The sequence below is a fragment of the Solanum stenotomum genome, chromosome 3 (assembly GCF_019186545.1).
Source record: "Solanum stenotomum isolate F172 chromosome 3, ASM1918654v1, whole genome shotgun sequence".
Lineage (NCBI taxonomy): Eukaryota > Viridiplantae > Streptophyta > Magnoliopsida > Solanales > Solanaceae > Solanum > Solanum stenotomum.
The window spans coordinates 16,295,016-16,317,882 of NC_064284.1; the positions used below are offsets into that span (position 1 = coordinate 16,295,016).

Here is a 22,867-nt window from a genome sequence, read left to right on the forward strand (position 1 = left end):
ATCTTTGCGCTTGGGGCAATGACGCAGCTAGTGAGGTTCTAACCGAGGCGCGTCTATTGCTGGTTGAAAACTATTTCCAAACCCCCTCTTTGGCCTGTGGCTTCTGCCTTGGCCATTGAGAATTTTTGAAAGGGCTTCCCTTCTGGGTAGAGCCTTACAAGACCTAGTCTAATATTTTTGTTATCTTTTAAGCTGAATCTAACATTGATTCAACAAGCTTTTTAGGTCTTTCGAGATAATTTTTTCTCATCTAATTTAAGTTTACCTCTGTTGTGAACCATGATTACTTCATAAGGGCCTATAGGCTAGATGTGGTAAATAATATTATAGGCCAGATGTGGTAAATAAATGAATAATATATATTAGTGTTTGTATTGGAAATCGAATTTGTTTTAACCTCATCCCATATAACACTTACATTATAGCTTTACATCTACGGACTGATTTATTAGTAGATTGATGCAAGGATAATCAAACAATTTCAAATTACCTTTTCTCATTTTAGTAGATTGATGCAAGGATGACCAAACAATTTCAAATTACCTTTTTCTCATTTTATCCTTAATACGTTCTACTTATATCTTCATTTTAGTTTTATTTAATTTTTTACTACCACATATCTATCTATCTATCTTTGCAATATTCATCTTGATGTTAGGCTAAAGCAATGGATAGGTTAAATGAAGAAAGTTACTAAGAAACTATAAATAATTTCAAAAATATGTTCTATCTCACTTTTACTTATCTTAAATGCTTTCGATAGCACTCTATCATGAGCTTTCTCTTAGGTAATGAACACTACATAAATTATAAAACCCCACTCTCAAACCATATACGTACATAGAGATGCTTCTATCAATCTGCAACTTGTCGTTATAGTTACAATCAAGCACAAATTCCCTTTTACTGGTGATCTTTTGTATAACATCAATCATTTCAAAGTGGTTAATTCCCTTAGCTGTGTTAACCAGATAGACAGCTCATAAAGAAAATGGTTGTCAGTTTTACACTAACCATATAGTTAACTAAATTTGTCTGCCCTTCTTAATCTAAGAAGACATTTTTGACATACTAAATAGAATAACAGCATTTACGTTAAAGCCTGGTTGATTTAACTAAATAGAAGAGAAATTGTACTCCCATGGGCCATGGCAATAGTCTCACGACACCTTGAGACGAGTTTCTAACTCTGAATAAGCAAAATAGAGAAAAAGGTTAGCAATTAGAACTTCGGCGCATTCAAAAGTATCCTTACAAACTTCCCAAAAATTTCCTTACTGTTGTGCACTTAGAATATGAAGGAAAGAAAGAAAACATGCTAAGCAGAAATTCGATAGAGCTCATGATTTTCAAAAGTAAAGTTAAATTAGATCAACCTTGGACATCTCAAACTCTATACATTGTGACAGATCCTGAAACCCCTGCACCAGATGTCAGTGATGGCCCTTTTTACGAGCCGGCAAAAAGCCACCAATTGACTTGTCCTCCCCGTCATGCCCAACCTGTTTTTGTAGCATGTAAAACTAAGCTGAAAAAATTAACTTCAACAGAACCAAGATTACTGATGTAAATATCATACCTCTTTGGTTAGACGCTTGAGAATATCCAAAACCTCTGAAAAATCAGGTCTTTGAGTGGGATCTTGCTGCCAACATTTCTCAACAAGTTCCACAAGCTTTGGATGAGCATGTTCCGGAATTCTTGGCCGTAGATCCTGATAAATATCATTCTAATGAGGAACGGTAGCTCAACAAGAGAAGATTTCACTAAATTCACAATGACAATAACAGGCATATTACCTGTTGCACAACGCCTATTGCTGCTTGTAAAGGTGTTAAGTGTGCATATGGTATCTGGCTTGTTGTAGACATGACATAAGTCTGGGTAATAAAGAAATACTAGGTGACATTGAGTAGCAGTAAAACTTACTTCTCCACTCAGAAGTTCCCACAGCACTATACCAAAGCTGAAAACATCGGCCTTGTGATCATATGGTCTGTGTTCGATTACCTTTCAACAAAGAGAAACCATTTTAGGTTGAAGTAAGCCTTTTTATTTTTTGATAAATAAGGAGGAGTAAACTACCTTGCTAACAAATGGTTAAGCACAAAATAGGCTTCAACATTGCTGAAATATAATGGTGGAGTGGGAAGAGAGAAAACGTAATTGAAAGTGACCTAAGAACTCAGTAAAAAGTTGTTGAAAGTCACAGAATGAAGGAGAAACGTTTCATTAAGTCGATCAATCAATCAATCAACAACTCCAGTCCCCAACTAGTTGGGGTCAGTTTTATTAATAATCTATCCTTTCTACCCTATTTGGATCCATTTTATTCTAATATTCAACCACCAACAACTCTAGTTTTAGATGTTTCTAAAACTGGTGGTATTTCTAAAACTCATTCTCATTGAAATATTGATGTACATATCATCTCTAACCATAATGAAAATGTTCCAGATTAACACGAGACCTAATGTAAGTCTAAGAAATCAATTAGAGGCCTAAATCCCATCTAATTGACCTCTCATATCTGTATCTTCAGTTTTCATTCTGATTCTGGTATGTCATTAGCTAAATCCCCATGAATCTTGATAGATTTGAACTCTTTTGAGACTATCTTTCTCTATGTAACTTTGGATCTACCTCGTTCTGTTTAACATTTTTAATCATCATAGTATAGTACATCAATACTATCTATCTATATTTCCCCTACTTAAACGCTATCTTTATAATATTTTTGTACCAAAAATTTACCATTTAATAAATAATAAAGTTGTACAAAAACAAGACACGGTTAATTTCCTTACAATTACCACTTCCTACAGCTATCCTACTTAATTTTATGTGTCACATCATCATCTATTACATCTATTCTTTTGTAAGACTAAAAATTGTTTGCATTTAGGCATCACAAACCTGTCTAAATTCTAATCTCACATGAACTTCATTCTTTTGGGGGAACAACAAAATGTAAGCATGTGATAAAAAAGAAATTTTGGTAGAGAAATCACGCATGATGTGAACAAGAAAATTACAAATATCAGAATCATGACTTAAAACAGAATTCGAGATATTGCAACAAGTGCTGGGAAAAATATGAATTTTACATCTTGCACACCTCAGGAGCCATCCATCTATATGTTCCAGTTTCTGCAGTCATCACCCCAGTTTGAGCTTGCACTCTGGCAACCCCAAAATCGCCAACCTTAACAGCCTATACAGGAGAGAAATGCATCTAAGAATCAAGGAGAATACACAGTTTAAGAAAAGGGGGAATATCCTTTGAATGGAAGAGGATCATTGCCAGACAACTCGGGCCAGCACCAAGTTGAAAGAGCATAGGGATGATTTAAGGAAAATTTATTGTTTTCTTTCCTTCAAATGCAGGGACGAGTAAAAAAGACATTTAACAAGAATATTAGTACAATTTGGTAGTTTTGGGAGTGCAACATTTGCACCGTTTTTTTAATCATGACGTAATTTGAATTATCTATTGATCAAGCTCACATTCTGTTAATAGTAAAATGCATGTGATTTGACATTTAGATCTTGCTTGGTTATTCTTTGTCCTTAAGAGTTTGTCTTGTAGTCTATTAACAACTCTTGTTTCACCAACAACAATAACTACCGACCAAGTTAGACATAGTTTCTGAAATAATTCATCATCTTCGTCAGTAAGGCATTTAGGATATGAATCCCATATTGAGGTATCTATGCACTTCAAAAAGTTGATGTAATTATCATAAGATAGCATTTCCCATTTTTGCTTCAATACTCCAGGATAGCCTAATTATACAAGAAAGTTTTTCTCCATATTCTCTAATGCCATTGAAGTTCTAACCTTGATAAGCCCACCATCTTTCCTTTTTTAATAGTTCCCAACAATGGGATAGAATAATCTGAATAACTTAGTAAGAAGTGAAATGATATCCAAACTTCAAAATGAACACATTAAAACTACATGACCACCCTTTCTCATATTCTATAGATACATCTCTGACTTACTCCATGTTCATCCATTAGAAGATTGGCAGTCTTCAGATCCCGATGAATTATGTTATTCTGGTGCAGATAATTCATTCCCTTAGAGACATCAGCTGCAACCTTGAGGAGAGTAAGGAGCTTAAAGGCACCTTTTTGTTTGTGCAGAAAGTTGTAAATACTTCCTCTCGACATGAACTCTGATCAAGAGTAATCAAAATGAAGCTTTTAATTAATATGATGGAGACGGACAGATACCCATAGGTTCTCGAAATAATTTGTGATGGAATGTGGCAGTGTTATCAAAGGCGAAAAGCGCAAAAAAGCTCTAAGGTCCATGGGGGATTTAAGTGCACAACACAAATAAAGCGTGTGCTTTAATGAAAAAAGGCGTAAAGGGAGAAAAAATACAAACATATATGTTTAGTCCAAGACTAATAATTATAAACATGAATGACAAATATATGACCAAATAAATTGAAAAAAAAAATTGTGATAAAGTGAAATATCAATTATTTAGTGTCACTTCTTCAAAAGAGGCTCATTGGCAAGGAAAGGTTTGCCTTAGAACCTTGATGATGACGCTGAAGCGACATACAGCGAGGCGAAGCGCTCAACACGTTTTGAGCCTTGCTTCAGGGCATAAGCGCGCCTTTGACTACAGTGGAATATGGTATCAGTAGCTAAGAGATATGGTTCAAAATTTTGGCAAATTCAACAGATGCACCACACCAGTCAGTAACATAATGAAAATCTAGATCTATTGATGAACAATTAACAAAAATCAACACAGACCCAGCATTTCTCCAATACTAAATAGCATATACTTCAAGCTTAGCAGATTGAAATCTCAGAATTACCAGTCACGATGCATAGGTTTGGAGGTTGCCTGCATGCCCCTATAAATTGAACAACATTTTTGTGCCGAATTTTCCTACAATAGGAGTTAACAAAGAAAAGAAAATGTAACGAAAAAATTATAACTTAGATACTGGAAATTCAAATCCACGAGTACATTTTGTCATTATTCCTCGGGCCAAAGGGAGGTTTAATTATATCCATGACGAATTGACTGTCATATGCAAAGAAGGTTTGCGATTGGTGACTTAATCTAGAAAGATGAGTTGTCAATTGCCAGAGAATCTTTTATCTAACCAGACCTTTTTTCAGATGAGATCAAGTTTTGGAAAATGCTAGAATTTCATGACAGCTTTATTGTTCACTTTGTGTATGATGTTTGTTACTGTGAACAGACAAATGCCAATTACAGAAAGAGTCATGGCACACCTAGTTCCCATGTTCATGCATGTAAAGAGATCACCAATTCAAGTACTAAAGCTAAAAAATGTTACCCCCTACATCCCAAATTGGATGTTCTATTTCACTTTTCATAGTCGTTAGTTGAATGTACTATTTTGTTCTACTTTTTATGAAAAAGGTTTAAAATTAAAATCTTATTTTCCAAAGAAATATTCAACCATCTTCTAATTCTACTCCAGGTATCAGATAAGTTGACACTTATAAACAGAACATCAATTGGGACCAATAAGTGAGAAATATAAGAACATTCTCTACTGGTACATAATAATTTTTTCATATAGAGAAGCCAAAATCCCAAGAAGCATTAAAACAATCTGGTCTCGATTGGTCTGTAAATCATGGACAGAGTCACATTCCACATGAATGAACACAAAGTTGTAAATCCTAAAGAGCTGCTCATTGAATGAACACAATTTAGTTGTAAATCCTAAAGAGCTGCTAAATGAATGAACATGAACATATGACTGACATACCTCATTATGAAGACCTCTTGTGAGAACTCTTTTAATATATCCATATTCAACTGTTCTGGCTTCAGAACTTTTATAGCTACTTCCTGGCAACAATACGTGCCTTTATACCTGAAAGAGAGTGTAAATCCACTGACTACAACCCAACTAGAAATCAGAAATAGATTATTAGATCATACAGATCTCCAGATGACCCAGAAGCAACTCTGTTTTCCAACTTCAACAAACGAAGATCGATTTCCCAGTCGTCAGTTCCATCAGTAGGTATTTTAACACAGTTAGAAACTGATTCAGATATTGTTTGACCTTGCCCATTCTTAGCAACCAAGGAATGTCGTGGTTGCTCCTGAAATAACATCACCGGAAGATCACAAGTTTGACACCAATAGAATGTCCATTATAAAACCCCACTGTGAGTACACAATTACAGAGAAAAAGCGTGCTGAGAAAAGTAATAGAGAATTTCATCACCTTTTGTTATCTTATTAATTGGTAATTCATCACCCTTTAGTTCTAGGAAATTGTTTTGACGCCATCTTACAAGAAAAAGGAGAGAAACAGGGAGTGGAAAAAATATGAAAAACATCACAGAGGACTATCGAGTATAGACCGAATATGGTAAGTGTGTGTAGACCCAGGCAACCAAACATGTTTTTGCATTTATAAAGATGTGTTATATCTTTTTTATCATTCTCATAACCAAAACCAAATGCATATTGCACATAACTACCTAAAGAGAGTTCTATAGACAGACTTTTTCGATAGGATGTTCAATAGACAACCATAAAATGTAAAAATGAAAAAGCCAAGCTGGTCAGAGAAACCTAATTGATGTAGGCCCATGCTTTCAAGTAACAAATACGTCAAAGATTATATGTTCTTTAAGAGAATTACTGTCAAGATCTTTCTTATCTAATATGATGTGTGAGAAATTATAGTCCTTCTATGTCCTCCCATTAATACATACAAGCAGAATAAGTTCAGTTTACATTAAAACAAAATTGGGTACGTCATGATTTAGTTTACATTAATTCGTGGCTCTACCCGGGACTGGAAACCTGAAATCGATTTGAGGACAGTTAGCAACAAAGTAACTGTAGGATTACTCTACTGGAGATCACCCTATACCTTTGTCCTAAATCAAGGGCAACCTTCCTAAGGAGTAAGCAAAACTTCTCACTTTACTAAAGTAAAAATGACAGTAAGTAGCAGAGACCTTATGTTCACAAGTCATACATTTCTTCTTCTTATTTATTTTTTTCGACAATTATACATTTCTTCTTATTATTATTAACTTCCAACGGTTTTCAGACTACAAATCAAATAAATAAGCATGAAACTCTTCCCAGCAGACATTGTTAAGACCTTGGATCTAACTCAACCCTAAAAGCTATAGCTCATGAGATGAGAATTGATTGTCCAAGGCCATATTAGGAGACTTAAACAAATTTCCTACACCAATGTGGACACTCAACAGACATGCCAAATTCAAATTATTGCTATTATGACTAGTCCATTCATGACAACATAGATTGAAAATCAACTTGTTACAGGAGTTCTCTAGAGGATGCACTAGATATTAAAAGTAAGAAACAACATGGGACCAACACCTTGATATTGCAAAAGAAAAGACATTGACATGAAGCAGATAATTGATTCAAAAGGTGACCGACAGTTCCCGAATTTCTCCGCTTTCCGGCTTCCTCAACCGTAACCACTTGTCATTCCAATATCCATAAACCTTTTTTTTAGTTTCAAACTACTGATATGCTCGAAAAACCGTAGTTTTCCACCTACCTCGGGGTGAGAAGTTCCCTTCCCTTTTCTAAAATGCATGAGCTAAGCAAATAGAAAAAAAAATTGAGTGACACTCATTCGCATATCAAGCAGTGACAAGAATACCTACCTTGCTCCTCATTATTCCCTTTTGCAGCTCACCCTTCAGCAATCCTGTTTCCTGTAATTATATATCAAAAACAAAAGTATGAATTATATAGCACCGCTAAAACAAAAGGTGGAAACATAATTATTAAACGTTGCGATTGTAGGAAGAGAACAAAGACTTGGTTATTTGAGGGATTTCTTTGCAGCGATAGGTGAGAAAGGTACAGTGAGGGTTTCACGTCTATTGCTCGGAGGGGACACTTCAATATTTTATATCTTAGTCCTTAGACAAATTCTTATACGGTTCCAAGCTGTGTCAGACATCAAGATCAAACTCAAGAAGTATGATATAATTCCAATAGTGGAGTAAACTATATTGACGGTGCTTAATTGCAGGGTTGGAGCTATTAAAACTACTTATCTCGGCTTACCCTTGGGCGCTTCCACAAAAATCAGGGAACATGAAACCCAGTGATCGAGAGAGTTGAGAAAAAGTTACCAAGTTAGCAAAAACTGTATATGTTAAGGGGGGAGGATGTATTATTAATTAAAAACACTCTGTCTAGCATCCATACATACTTAATGTAATTGCTTCACGCACTGGCAAGTATCACAAAGCTAAATTGGAAACGCTCCAAACAACTTTTATGGGATTCAGCAAACAGGATTAGGAAGTTCCACCTAGTCAGTTGAGAGGACGTTTGTTCTCCACACAAAAAGATGGAGTGATATTGGGTGCAAGATCTTTGCATTATCAACAAAGCCCTATTACGGAAATGGCTATGGAGATTCAAGATTAGGGAACATGATTTATCGAGAGGGATAGAGGAAAAGTATGGAGTTGTTGAAAGGGAGTGGAGGACTAAAAATATCGCACCTCCTTTCGAGTTAGAAATATTATGAGAGGGCGGGATAACATCATCGGCAGCATAACCTTCAAGGTGGAAGAGGAAGCAGATTCAGCTTTTGGAGTAATAGGTGGTGTGAAAAAAGAACTTTGGGGCACATTCCCAAGCATTTATAGTATATCAAGCCAAAAGGAATGACAATACAATAAATCTGAATGTTACAAGAAGGGGGAGTACACGGGAGGTAAGGGTCAAGAGGAGTTCTCGACATTGAAAAGTTGTCAAGGCCTGATTGTGAAATGCTTTACAAGAAAAGTATATCTACAGGACTCATGAAGGTGTCGGTTGGAGAGAGATGGATCATTTTCAGTAAAATCATATTATCAATGATCTTGGAGAGGGAGGAATCTGGTTTTATTCATACTTTAACTGTCTGAATTCCACGGGCACCAACAAAGGGGTATTCTTTTGCTTGGCTGGCAGGTATGCAGCGATGGGAGCAATATTCACAGCAAAGAATTTGAGAAAGAAGTGGAATACATATGTCAGATGGTACTTCAGGTGTAAATGTTGGGGTGAAGATGTGGACCACCTCCCTCTACATTTTAGTTGGCTACTCGCTTGTGGTATGATATATAGAGATGGTTCAGGCCACGATGGGCAATGATAGAACAGTGAAGGATGCACTCTCCAGTTAGAAATTTAGGAGACGGAAAGAAAACCAGAGAGTTTGGAATGTGGCCCCACTAGCACTCATGTGGATCCTGTAAAAGGAAAGAACTAGGAGAGTGCTTGAAAGGATAGAGCACGATTATGCCAATTTCAGGAATAGCCTCTCTGTTCTAGTTTCATTGTGGTGCACCCATGAGGTCCCAGTTTGTATAGAAAACCGAGTGTCTTCAATGTAGAATCATATTACTTGTAGATAATCTACTTTGTACTTGTATCAGGGAGATCTTCCCATTAAAAATAGAATTATTTACCTAATCCATAAAAGAAACACTTAAATAATATACTCCCACATTGAATGTAACCATATTTAATGAACTTCTATGAATCTATAATGAGAAAGATAAAAGCAGAAGCTCATTGGAAAAGAATTGCAAGCTAATCTTAATTGAAAAACAAATCAAACACTGAACCGACAACAATCCAGGAGGAAATGGCCCAAAATGTAAATGTCTTTGTAGGAAGAAGGAAGAATCAATATCTTACTTTCAGACTGGAAATTACAAAGTAATCCTCTTCCATATTATTTCAGTGTGTAAAACAACTGTGCTAGTCAACTAAGTATAAACTGAAAAATAAAACATAGACCTTTCAAATGGATAGCAAGAATTGGTTCTCTATACAAAGAAACATCAACACTGTACCTCATATGGCCATCCATCAACCACAAAGACATCTAAGGAGAAACCATCGGCAGTCGAAAAAACATGAGCTTCCTCAATGTTCAGACCAATCTCAGAAACTATAGAAGTCAACTGGAAAACCAAGATGAGCTTCAATTTTTAAGAGGAAACAGGATGACATCAAAGACAACATGCAAGCATTTCCAAATACTGAAACATATCTGGGAGTTTCTGCAGATTAACCTATTATAACTAACAAAGAATACACTCTAATGTGGACTAATTAATCAATGATTAAAAAAAAACAGCCTGAGATAGAAAAGCAAATAAGATAACTAAAGGGTGTTTGTGCATATAAATCATCTCAATATTTCTAATAGATATCTTCTATTTTAAAAGGGATCCCAGCCTTGCATCATACATACATCTTTCAACCATTTAGGAAGGTTAAGAAGTTACAATAGCACAAACATCAGATTGCGGTAGAGAAGGACTTAAGTATCAAAACCTTCCAGTTAGTGAGATACCTTTATCCTGGTTTCTTGAGTTTAAAGATAACTTTTGTTCTGCACAGAGAGCCCATTTTTGTGTTACAATGAAGGCACTCCAGAATGAAAGAAATTGAGTCAACATCATACTAATAGGCGGTGATATTATGTCATAAATGATTTGAATATTACTATTAAGACAATTAACTTTTATCACACATTGAATCAGTATACATATGTCAAGATAGTAATAACAGATTAAATTCTGTCAATATATGTGCAAACAGTAGATTTCAGAGATGCCTAGGTCATTTTCAGAACATTTTATGCTAATATCTACACTATATATTCAAGGACAGTTTTATGAAAACTCACAGTTACAATGTATAGGCGCAAGTATCATGTAAGGAGCAAGAAAGATTGCCACAAGGGAGAGCTACCTGAGTCAGCAACTTTGGCTTGTTAATCATTGAAAAAGTAATCTCGTGCATGGACCTACATAAATTCAATGGCACATAGAATATTGCTTGAATACAGGAAAAAATCATCAATCAGAAAAAATTGTAAAAAAGAATCAAAGTTTTAGAAGAAGTGAACTTAATGATAATCTCGCAAATGAATATTTCACTTGCTGTAGGATCAGGGGCATCCTACTTTCCTCTCTATTTATCCTCACCACGATTATGACGACATAAGCAAAAATGTGTGTCATCTCTCAACCTCCATCTCTACCAACCATAATTGTCGCCAAACAAGTCTACCACTACCACACAATCAATTCTTATGTTTACAACTTCGATTGACATAGGTAAATTTCACTTGCTCTGTAATGCAAAGCTGAGAAATCAACCTACTTGAAATAACACTTTTCAAAGTCTTTTGATATGCAAACAAGTTATACCGAAATTATAATTTAGGTCTAAACCACCCGGTGTACCCCAAAAACCAAGAACGAGAAGCTGAAGTCGTCGGGAAACTTGAGAAAGTCACCAAAAACATATTGTCGCGAGGAAAGTGATCAAACAAAGTCGTAAATGAAATAAATCAGGTCTGAACTGTGAGCTGAGCACTACAGAAGATCGCTATAGTCGAAAAGTTGTTGAGAAATTTCCATATGCGCCGGCGCGTTTCACAGATGTGCTCGCCAAAACCATAGCTTTAAGCAGTGCGTGGTGGTGCATGAAAGGGTTCCTGCAGGAGGGCATGTCTGGCTAGGGTTTTAACGCCAGACGTTGACGAACCTTGTGTGGTGTTGGTTTTTGCACAACACCACGGAAAGAGAGATAGTTGTGTGTAGTCACCAGAAATTGCACAATGATGGAATTTCTCCTAGTATTCGTTAGTATAGTGCACAACAATGGCTCTGATACCACGGGAGAAATAAAAGACTTGGAAAATATTTTTCAAACGAGTTAACTACATTATTACACTGAGCCCTATTTATACGCACTACATTGCAATCCTTTTCCTATTCCTAGTCTAGCATTCCAGAAAGGGCTAATTGTGCATGTATATGTGAGATATTGACAGCCGCGAAAGCATGTCATAAATAAAATAGCTAACCTGAAATTGTGACGTACCAACAAGAATATAAAGGTTAAGAAGCCAAACTAGCATCGCAAGTCTTACTACTCCATATACCAACGGCAAGGTTATGGAAAGCATTACCTGGTTGTCCCTGAAGTAGAATTGGCATCACTTTCTCCATCATTTACATGAGCATTATTATCATCAATTTCAAAGGGCTGTAGATTTGATGATGAACCAAATGTTGGAGGAGGATGGATGCTGGAAGGTGGAGGCAAAGAAGAAACACGATGGCAAAAAGATAAATTAAAACTCAAGGATGAAAGGACAAGCAAAATCACAAGTCTAAAACTAATAGAAAAAGATAAACAAACATAAAAAGGACAAACCTTAACACTTAAATAAGAACATACCATGGGTATTCTTCTTTAACTGCAGAATTTACATCATCAGAGTTGGATGAGATTCCATTGTAGGTGGGATGCACCTGCATTATGACATCTTTAGGTGAGATCGCATTCTAGCATGTCATTATTCTTGTGATCGAACTTTGATAGGAATAGTTCTTCAATTTAATCAATAACTTATTTTTCTTTTGGTTCCCTTCCTCTTCCCATGGACAATATATCAAGAGGTCTTTTCCTTTATCTCATCTATTGTATTGTAGAGCAATCATAGATCTGGACAGAAGTGTCATTCCCAACCTTTGAGGCAGTACACCCTATTCACAGAGTCTTATCGTAATAAAGTTGCAGAGTCTTTAATATAGAGCTAGTAAAGGGATGCATTTTGCTTATTCACAAGCCTCTTGTTCTTACCCTACATAGAGCCTCTTTCCATTGCAAGCCTAAAAACCACAAGCTCTAACTTCTAGCTTCAATTCCTTGGGCCTTAAGAAGTATCTTAGAACCATATAAGACTTCTAACACATTGACTAACTTAACGGTATCAGCCTAAAGAAACTTAGGACCACCAAAAAATCTTTCTGGACCTATAAGAAAGTTGTAAACAAAAGTCTAACCAAACTATGATGTTTTCGACTTAAAATTTACGGACATCTACACCAGATCAAAGATACCAACCGTAGCTTTTTTCGAGTAGACTGTTAAAGAGGTCTTTTATCAGGTTATTTGGGCTGCCTGTTTATACTTGTATTTTTACTTTAAATATAGTATTATTGATTACATTGTGAAATTTATTGTTATGTAACAATGAAAAGACCCATTTTATGAAACAACCAATTAGGTGTGGTGGGATTTTTTTTTGTTGTTGTTGAGATAAAGGTAACTAAATGGTGTAGTGGGATTGTTTTCTTATTTTTCTTTTCCATTCCGCCTTCACCATTTACTCTTTACCTTACTTTTCATTTTTCACACCACCCATTAACCTATTCTGCCTTCATTGTATTGTAAGACCCTCATACTCCTCCTTCTCACCACTATACATGTTCTCATTCTCACCACTTTATAGTTTCTTGTTATCTTTTTTCAAAAAAATAAAAAATAAAAATTGATTGTTTCATATACTATCAAATTATAAGTTTTAACAACCTGCTCTCATCAGTAATACAATTCCTCCGACTTTATACAGATACTCCTCCTTCAAGCCACTTTACTATCTTGTACGTAATCATCTTATTTTCCTTTTTCCTGCTAGTTTATATTTTAATTGTTGATAAATCCAATATTTATGGTAATTAACAGTATTTAGTAAGCTTATCCATTATTGTATAGTGCAATACAGCCAAACCAAACAAGAAAAATGTTATTAAATGTCAACAAAAAACACATTCTTTTTTTGGAAAAAGGAACAACAAACTACACATTCTATCCAAGCATTACTTTGACAACACAACGTAGTAAAATACAATACGTGTAAGCCGATACATTATGAAACAATGGAAAACAACAATCCAGACAAGTGTTAAAAAAACTCATAGCTAAAATATGGGATAAGCACCAACATAAGCCACTTTAAATCAAACAAGGGAGGAAGCCATAATCTTCATAGGCAGACGTGTGAGTCTAGCCTTCAATTAGCGAAGAAGGAAGGAGGCAAAGCAAGGCTTTCTTCTTTCTTTCAGAGTGAAAAAGGGAAGCTTAATATACCTTACCACATGAGATACAAAGATGTACAAATGCAGCTACTAAAGTTCCATTATTTGGAGAAATTCATGGGGTTATGCACCAACAGGCGTTTCAAATTTCAATTACAGCTACTATCGTTTTTAAGAGAGTACATTGTTTTAAAGAGCACTGGTAGCAGTAACAATTGATTGGACACAATCCATATCAAGTGTAAAGGATTGGACATTGGAGATCCGATTTCAGAAGTAAAATTATGTCTTGATAATAACGATCTATTTTCCCAATCATTGCTCATAGATGAGGCAGGAAACTGACTGATGGATTCAAAATAAAAAACAATTTATTGATAGCATGTAGTGGTCAATTTCAAAAATATATAGCATGTAGTGGTCCATGAAAGTACACTCCCCCAATTTCTATTTGGAAGACAGCGAGTAAGAAGGATGAATTAAATATCTAGCCTTTAGGTGCAATCAGTAAGAACTCATCTTAATAAGAGAACCTACTGAAATGATTTGAATGTGCAAATTGTATAATCGTGCAGAAAAGTTCTTCATCTCCTATGTTGGTAGAATACCACACAGGATTCGGATGGAGGAAATAAGAATGGCTTAGAAAAGGCTAAAGAGCTCGTTGGAAGATTCCTCCGTTTTGGAATCTACTTGAACCATATCATAGATCCTTTGCTGCTAAGCACCAAATGTGTGGAGTTAAGAACCCAACTTAGTAGCTAAGACCAAATAGCAAGCTTTTGTTGTTGTTGTAATTTACGGGCTCTAGTTGCTCACAGTTTGTGCATATTATATGCGCCAAAAACCATTAGGAAAAAGATAACAAGGGAAATATACCTGCACAAGGCGAACATCGAAAGCAGGTCTATTCTCAGGATCCTTCGCTAGTTGCAGTAATCTCCTATGCACGAGCACATCTTCTGCTCTTTCCACATTCACATCTAATGCATATCTGCATGCAACCATATTCATCCCCATACACCACTACAAGTAGACAATCTCATTTGATCACAAAAATCAGATATTTAGACGAAAGAAAATCTACGATTCAGACTCAACCATACAAATTCAAATATATATAAATTGATTAATCATCAAGCTCATTTTCATAAACTAGGTCGATTATACTCCTTTGTAATCATTACACTTCATTACAGCTCATTTTGTTATAGTATTAAATAATTTCTCTTTTAATACAAATTACTCTAAAACGAGAAGTTATCTAAATTAGACAAAAAGCACTAAACAAAATGCGCTAACTCTATTTGGATGGTTGTTACATGTTGTTTCATAATGTATTGTATTCTTTTGAATGTTGATGAATACAACAACAACCACATACCCAGTGAAATCCCACTAAGTGGGGTCTGGGGAGGGTAGAGTGTATGCAGACCTTACCACTGCCTTGTTGAAGGTAGAGAGTTTCCGAAAGAACCTTGGCTCAAGTGCATCAAACCCAAGTAGAAGTAAAACAATAAATTTTGATGAATATAATGTTTGGATATATAGAATCATTTTGCATTGTTACATAACATCACACCTGAACAATTTAAAGTTTAAACCGATACAAGGTAGAGCTACTTTAAAAAAGGTAGACCAAATGATAAAATAGGATTATTAAATAATAAATAAGGACAAAATGAGGAGGAAAAAAAATAACAATTTCATCACACCATATGGTTACACAAAATGGGACTTTTCATCTTTAACTAAGAGTGGAAAATTAAGTAAGAATCAAAACAAACATTGTATTTAAACTAAGAACACAAACAACAGGTAACAACCACCCAAACAAGCTAAAGATAGGGTTTTGGAAATTAACCGAGCGGGGAGGCGATTAAAGTGAAGCCAAAGCTGGTCTTCAAAGCCAGGGAGGTGAGCTTCTTCGAGATTCAAATCCTGTAATCGACTCAACACTTCGTTAAAAGCTTGAAGTTTCTGCCTCTGCAACCTGCTGTGCTTCGGAGACGACGGCTCCATAGCTCGGCTTCCGCAACTCTCGTTATCGTCAATCGCCATTTACAGAGCAGAACCAAACCTTCAGTTCAACTAAATTTAAACTCGCTACAACAATGGAGGAATTTCAAGTGTCACTATAGCGGAGCAAAAAGCTTGCTTCATCATTTGTTAGTACTTAAAATTTTATTTCATGGGAAAGTACAAGAAAGGTGACAAGTTTTTCCATGACTTTTTTTTAAAAAAAAGTTTCTGCATTTACACCTAATTTGGACGGTTGTTATTCATTGTATTATATTAAAATATTAATTTAAATATCATGTTATTTAAATTTTACTATATTGTATCGTTAAAATTTATCACTAGATAATAAAATTTCATTTTGTGTAATAATTAATTTAGTGTGATCTTATGTTACTTTATTATTTCTTCTCATTTTGTTTTTACTTACAATTAAATAATGATCTTATCTTATATTTTTCTCCATCTTTTTATAGTAAGTCTACCTCATACCTTATTTTTCTTATAGATTTATAATTCAAAATATTGGTGTGTGATATTATATAATGATAAGGGACGATACAATCTATCCAAACCTTGTATTTTTATGAAATAATACATAAGGACTTATCCAAATACAGTGTTGGGAACCTTTCTGTATTAAGGATTTTTTTCCACAACTTCTTAACTACTTTGATTTGATTAGGTATTTTTTTTCTATGTAAATATATTAGAAGGCGCGCCCAATGCCTTCAAAACAATTGGTATTTATGCGTTTTAATATTAAAATTAAAATATTAAGCGCATAAATTAGTGTCTATAAATTGACAAAAATGCTGGTAACACCTTGGACTATTCATTTACTCAACTTACTAACCATTATCTTCCTATTCACTGCAAAGAAGAATTCATCACCTATAAATACTGATTGTCTTTCTTTTTGATGAGGTGAAATATGAAAAAGGGTGTAAGAAAATATGAGAAATATTATATTGTGTATATATTGAGTTCGTGTAGTGAAAGAGAGAGTTGAGACAAAGCAAAACATTTTAAGTCTTCAACTAATTCACTATACAAAAGTGAATAATTATATATTGAAGGGAGACATTCTTTTTGTAGAGCTTTGAACTCTTCAACTAATCCGGAATTGCTTGAGTTGTACGACGTTGTTGGATTGTTGTATCCTAGAGGGAACAAGTCAAGAGTGATACTACTGGATCGGTGTAGATTATGGTGCAACGGGCTTGAATCTCCTGCGCCTCAACCAAAACATTTATTTATTCATTTATGTCATTTTTATTTTTAATTGTAAGTTATTATATTTGTGATATATTACACCAATATAGCAAAAATAAAAAGTATGTGTTTTTATACACTAAGGTACCAAACAACCTGACTCAATCAACAGTTTATACTTCAGACTTATATAGTACAAAGTCTGTTTGGCTAATGTTTCTAATTTTGATCTTGAATTGAGAGGGTTGTTTGTTGTTGGAACAAAAATTAACAAGTAAATAGTTTTAATTTGGTTACAAATATACAAATCAAAATACTTATATCATGTAAGAAAAGTTACCTCAAAATCCAACATATTGATACTAATTTTTCTTTTATCATGATATTATATTTTGAACTCAGAATTCTAGAAGTTCAATGAAGTTTTAATGTTAGAAATGCAAGAAGTTGATTGAGTTAACAAAATAAAAGTCCCATAACTAAACCATTTTCAGAATTTATAAGAAAAGCAATAGATATAAAAACAATATGCAAAATATTCAAAATGAATTTTAAACAAGTAATGTTGTCAAAATAGGTGGGTCCAAACTCTATAATAATTTCACATAAGAGGAGTAAGAGCCTGTTTGGATGGGCTTTTAAGCTGGTCAAACTGACTTAAAAGTCAGTTTTTGACTTATTAGAGTGTTTGTCAATTAGCAAAGTGACTTATTTTAAGTAAAAAATGACTTATTTTAAGCCAAAAGCTAAAAGTTAGGTGAGGGGAGCTTTTTTTTTTTTAAACTTAAAAGTTCTTTTATGTTGACCAAGTATATTACCTTTTTGCCCTTAATTCTTTTATATTTCCAAACTGCCCATATTGAATTATTATTATTATTATTACTATTATTATTATTATAATAATAATTATTATTATTATAATTATTATTATTATTATTATTACTATTATTATTATTATTACTATTATTATTATAATAATAATAATAATTATTATTATTATAATAATTATTATTATTATAATTATTATTATTATTATTATTACTATTATTATTATATTAGTATTATTATTACTATTACTATTACTATCATTATTATTATTTTATTATTATTATTATTACTATTACTATTACTATTACTATTACTATTATTATTATTATTATTATTATTATTATTATTATTATTATTTCTGAAATATGAATTTATATTCCTCTTATAGGGTGGTAAAGAAATATGTGAATGATAGGAAAATATTATTACTTATGGATGTAAAACATAAATTAATTTTGTTTTAATTTTTTTTTAAGTATAAAAACCTTAAATTAATCATCTTTTTATCATGTTAACAGCTTAAAGGGTATTTCAGACATTTTGATAAAAAAAAGTATTTACCAGCAATTATTTGCCAAACACATCAACAACTTTTTTTTCAACTGCAGCACTTTTATCCAAACACATAACTACTTATTTTAAAAATAAGTTCCAGCTACTTTTTTTAAGTCAATCCAAATGGGCTCTAAGAAGAAGTATACAACTTTTAAATGAGATGATTTTATACTGATATCAAAGCAAATAAAGATAGTGGGATGAAATCTCACCATCACTCATTATTAATTTATTTATTTTTTGTGTTTGACCTATAAAAAATGAATGAAGTCTACACTTCTCCGACATTTTACCGACTCTCCCCTTCATCCTTTTTGAAAAGGTTAAATTCATCAAACACACATGAGGGTCGTCTATGTCAAAAATATAATTTAAATAAAAAAAATATTCTTTTTAATAACTTAATTTTAAATAAAATGGTCACACACTCCAACAACAAGTAATATATACTTGTATAAAAATTTTGAGATTTCACATATTTATTTACTTAGTTATTACGGTATAAACTTACAAGAAAATAAAGGTTGAATCTAACTCTACCCTAAAAATTAGCTCAAGAGCTTAAATGTCCAAAATTATATAACAAGACAAATAATACCCTTCCCAACTGATGTGGAAACTCAATACCCACTGCATCCCCAGGATATTTATGGAGCGTGATAATATAAGATAGGAATTCAACATCACTAGATAAACCACAAATTGAGATGTGCATGATTTTGAACATAAAAATATATTAGGCTTAACTCATCAACCTCAAAAGCTAATTTAAAAAAAGTAATGATTTTCCAAAATTATATAATATAACTAATAATACCATTCCTAACAGATCGATGTGGGAACTCAACATGAACTCGGAAAACAAATACAGAAACATTGAAACCCTAGAAGTTTATTATTCCCTTCATCCAAATATATTTTAGTAAGTTTTTCAATTTCAACATTTTATGTGGCAAATTGTGTTAGGATCGAAATAAGCAGGTGTAATGCGGAAACTAGCAAAGCAAACCTCGAAAGACCATGAGTAAGAAGACAAACGAGAAATATACCAAAAGAGTCAGATTTAACGTGGTTCAGTCAATCGACCTACGTCCACAAAGGAGATGAGCAATCCACTATAAATATGAGAGTATAAAATATGGAGAGAAACAACCTCAAACAATTCACTCTGAATACAAGGAGGTACACAAAACTCTCCCCCATAACCGCAACTCTCAAAACCCTAGGACTACATTGTGAATGCTAATTAAGTTAGAAGGAACAAGCCTATATTTATAGAGTCCTAAACCTTTCCTACAAGAAAAGGACTAGTAAAATATTAAAACCTTTTCCTAAAAGGAAAACCTATTTATGGTAAGAAATCAGGGCAAATAAACCCCAACAAATCTCCCCCTTGGCCTGAATTTCTAACAAAATAAATTTGTCCACCTTCTTCACATAATCTTTAGGATCTTGCATCTCTTCTCCATAATCTCCTCCATCAAATCTACGTCTCGACACAGAGAACCTCTCTGAAACAATTTCTCCAACAAAGATCTTCATTACTGTCAAAAAGGTTGCGACTAGAACTACACCCGCCAAGATGAACACCCATCTGTAACCTAGTTCCATCATTGAACCATGACTCTGATACCAATTGTTAGGATCGAAATAAGCAGGTGTAATGCGGAAACTAGCAAAGCAAATCTCGAAAGACCATGAGTAAGAAGACAAACGAGAAATATACCAAAAGAGACAGATTTAACGTGGTTCAGTCAATCGACCTACGTCCACAAAGGAGATGAGCAATCCACTATAAATATGAGAGTACAAAATATGGAGAGAAACAACCTCAAACAATTCACTCTGAATACAAGAAGGTACACAAAACTCTCCCCCATAACCGCAACTCTCAAAACCCTAGGACTACATTGTGAATGCTAATTAAGTTAGAAGGAACAAGCCTATATTTATAGAGTCCTAAACCTTCCCTACAAGAAAAGGACTAGTAAAATATTAAAACCTTTTCCTAAAAGGAAAACCTATTTATGGTAAGAAATCAGGGCAAATAAACCCCAACAAATTGAAGCCAACAAGATTTAAACGATTATGCACATCTTTAATTTAACACCACAAGATTCAAAAGTTTCTCTTTATTTGTTTCTCAAACTTGTGTCCAGTAAAATTAAAACGAAAGAAGTAGTAGTATATATATTCTCATTCCGGAGGTAGAAAACCAACCTCTTTTCCCTGATGGAGTATCTATCTGTATAGTGAAAAGGAACTGAGATATTGACACGGCTCAATCAAAGCAAAATTAATCAAAATAGTGTGTGTCTGAGTGAACCAGGCCAATATCAGAGTTACTATTTCATAGAAGAAATGATCTCTCGTTGAGTGCAAAAGCAAAGTAACAAAAGGGGGGTTTTGGAAGAGAATTGATGAAATTGCAGAATTGTGAATGTGTTTAAGAAGAGATATACTATGTGGAGTGCATTTAAAACCTTGCACTACCAAAGCAGAAAGAAGGGGCCACTGCATTTAACTATAGTAACAGCTTTTCACTCTGCAGGTTTGGTGTATGTTTACTCTGCTCTGTTCATTATCATCATGTTTTCACATTTCCATATATCTTAGACTCGCGGATTCAGAATTTAAATTTAATAAGTTCAACTTTTAGTCGGTCACTGTGAAAAGAGGGAAGGAAAACTCACTTTTTCTTTGTTTCTAATATCTCTTATGCATTTATGAAAGGGGAACAGAGAAGCAGAGAGGGATCACATATAGGTATAGGCCACTACCTCAGAAATTTAATGTCAAACTAACATTCCAGAGCCACAAGAGGGATTGCATTGAGACATATTTTAATAAATTTATTTGATCAAATTTTTAAAATTAGTTTGTGTTGGAAAAATAAGATAATATCTCAAAAAGAAATGTTTTTATTAATAAATATTAATTATTATTATATTAAACTTTATTAGTATTTTCATTATATTGTTTAATGGCCAAACCGTTTTTTTGTCATTAATGACAATGAAGAGCTATAATAATCATGATAAATGTTTTGACCATGATTAATGTTGGAACGTTATTGTTTGGGTTGTTAATTTTTTCAACAGTCACTTTTGGTTGAGGATATATATACATATATATTATCTTCATCCACTTTTAATCATCATAATTTTTTTTTAAGAGTTAAACTATAAAAACTTTGACTAACATTTTATATAGTATTTTTTCATCATATTGATATGCAAAAAATTGCAACTTATATATAGTTCTTTTCGTATAGTTTTTGAATATCTAAATTTTTTATTTAAAATATCGAATTAATGTAATCTAATTTAAATTTAAAAATTAACCAAATTAACTTTTGAAATGCACAATATGACAAATAAAAGTGGACATAAAGAGTATCTTCTATCCCTTGAGGAGAGATGGAGATGAAAGTGATCAAGAAAACATAACAAAACAAGTTTTTCTGACTACCTAATTATATATTCTAGTGCTGGATTTTATACTTTGATTGAATCTTTGTTAGTTTCTGACTTTTAGTTTTATATTGGAAGAATTTGTTGAATCTTGAGGGATATATCTATATCGGGTGGAATATTCTTAAGAACAATATCTATCGACACGCCTCAAGCTTGGAGAATTTTCTACAATTTAAAGTATAAGCCTTGGTGAATTCCGTATAAGACTTTTGACTTGATTTACGAGTCAAAAGCTAGTCATAAATTAAAATTTTCAACTTATGGCTTATGACTTATTTTTACCATGTTAGCTAAAACTAAGTGCTTATAAACACTTCTTTAAGTTATTCAAACACTCCAAAAGTGTTCTAAAGTTATTTTGGCTTAAAAACACTAAAAATAGATCAATCCAAACGAACTCTCAATCTTGAGAATAATATTTTTTGACATCTCATTTTAGTAGAAACATCTTGAATATTACATTGCATACGCATATTAACATTGTTGGTAACGTGTGAAAAAACGTGATTTTACTTATTTCCAACTCGTAAAACGGCTAAAAGCTTAACTAATATTTTATCGGCGAAAAATGTGAAATTATATGTGAAAGAAATACTTAGGTGTGTTTGGTATGAAGGAAAAATGTTTTCCTGAAAAATAAGTAGATTTTTGACTTATTTTCTCATGTTTGGTTGGTGAGTAGAAAATATTTTCCAGAAAAAAATTTTAGTGTTTGATTTATGAATGAAAATGTTTTTGAGAAATATCATTTATTTTTACTAGAGTAGAAAATATTTTTTGAAATTGAAAATATTTTTTAAAAACAAACTTAATAAAAAAAAATTTGGGGGGGCTGGTAGGGGGGGGGG

The 22,867-nt window shown here is 33.4% G+C and overlaps 1 protein-coding gene and 1 non-coding gene across 5 annotated transcripts; one reads left to right on the forward strand and one right to left on the reverse strand.

Moving 5' to 3' along the window:
- Positions 1-154, forward strand: LOC125861080 (U4 spliceosomal RNA). The gene has a single exon (XR_007445944.1). It is a non-coding gene; the product is annotated as a U4 spliceosomal RNA (small nuclear RNA).
- Positions 155-970: 816 nt separating this feature from the next.
- LOC125860845 (serine/threonine-protein kinase STY17-like) lies at positions 971-16,104 on the reverse strand. Of its 4 annotated transcripts, XR_007445883.1 has the most exons (17): positions 15,791-16,104; positions 14,806-14,920; positions 12,284-12,357; positions 12,012-12,131; positions 10,784-10,838; positions 9,877-9,987; positions 7,678-7,728; positions 5,951-6,117; positions 5,775-5,882; positions 4,842-4,915; positions 4,006-4,181; positions 3,119-3,214; positions 1,930-2,010; positions 1,800-1,853; positions 1,580-1,714; positions 1,377-1,502; positions 971-1,189 (listed from the first exon to the last, which is right to left on the reverse strand). XR_007445883.1 is itself a non-coding variant. In XM_049540876.1 (16 exons), the coding sequence occupies exons 1-16, from the start codon at positions 15,985-15,987 to the stop codon at positions 1,434-1,436; spliced, it is 1,683 nt and encodes a 560-aa protein (XP_049396833.1). In that variant the 5' UTR covers positions 15,988-16,104; the 3' UTR covers positions 1,204-1,433. The 4 variants fall into 4 exon arrangements, 2 of the variants coding, with proteins under 2 accessions (XP_049396833.1, XP_049396834.1); XM_049540876.1 differs by lacking the exon at positions 971-1,189 and having other exon boundaries at positions 1,204-1,502; XM_049540877.1 differs by lacking the exon at positions 971-1,189 and having other exon boundaries at positions 1,204-1,502; positions 14,806-14,952; positions 15,791-15,935.
- Between the last annotated feature and the right edge of the window lie 6,763 nt (positions 16,105-22,867).

What these genes read in the sequence shown, in the direction of transcription:
- LOC125860845 (XM_049540876.1), bottom strand. Translation starts at nt 15,987, where the DNA reads ATGGCGATTGACGATAACGAGAGTTGCGGAAGCCGAGCTATGGAGCCG. An exon ending in AGGGAATAATGAGGAGCAAG is followed by an intron (nt 6,118 to 7,677) that starts GTAGGTATTCTT and finishes ATGTTATTTCAG; the next exon opens with GAGCAACCACGACATTCCTT. An exon ending in TTCTAATGGATGAACATGGA is followed by an intron (nt 3,215 to 4,005) that starts GTAAGTCAGAGA and finishes TCTCCTGTATAG; the next exon opens with GCTGTTAAGGTTGGCGATTT.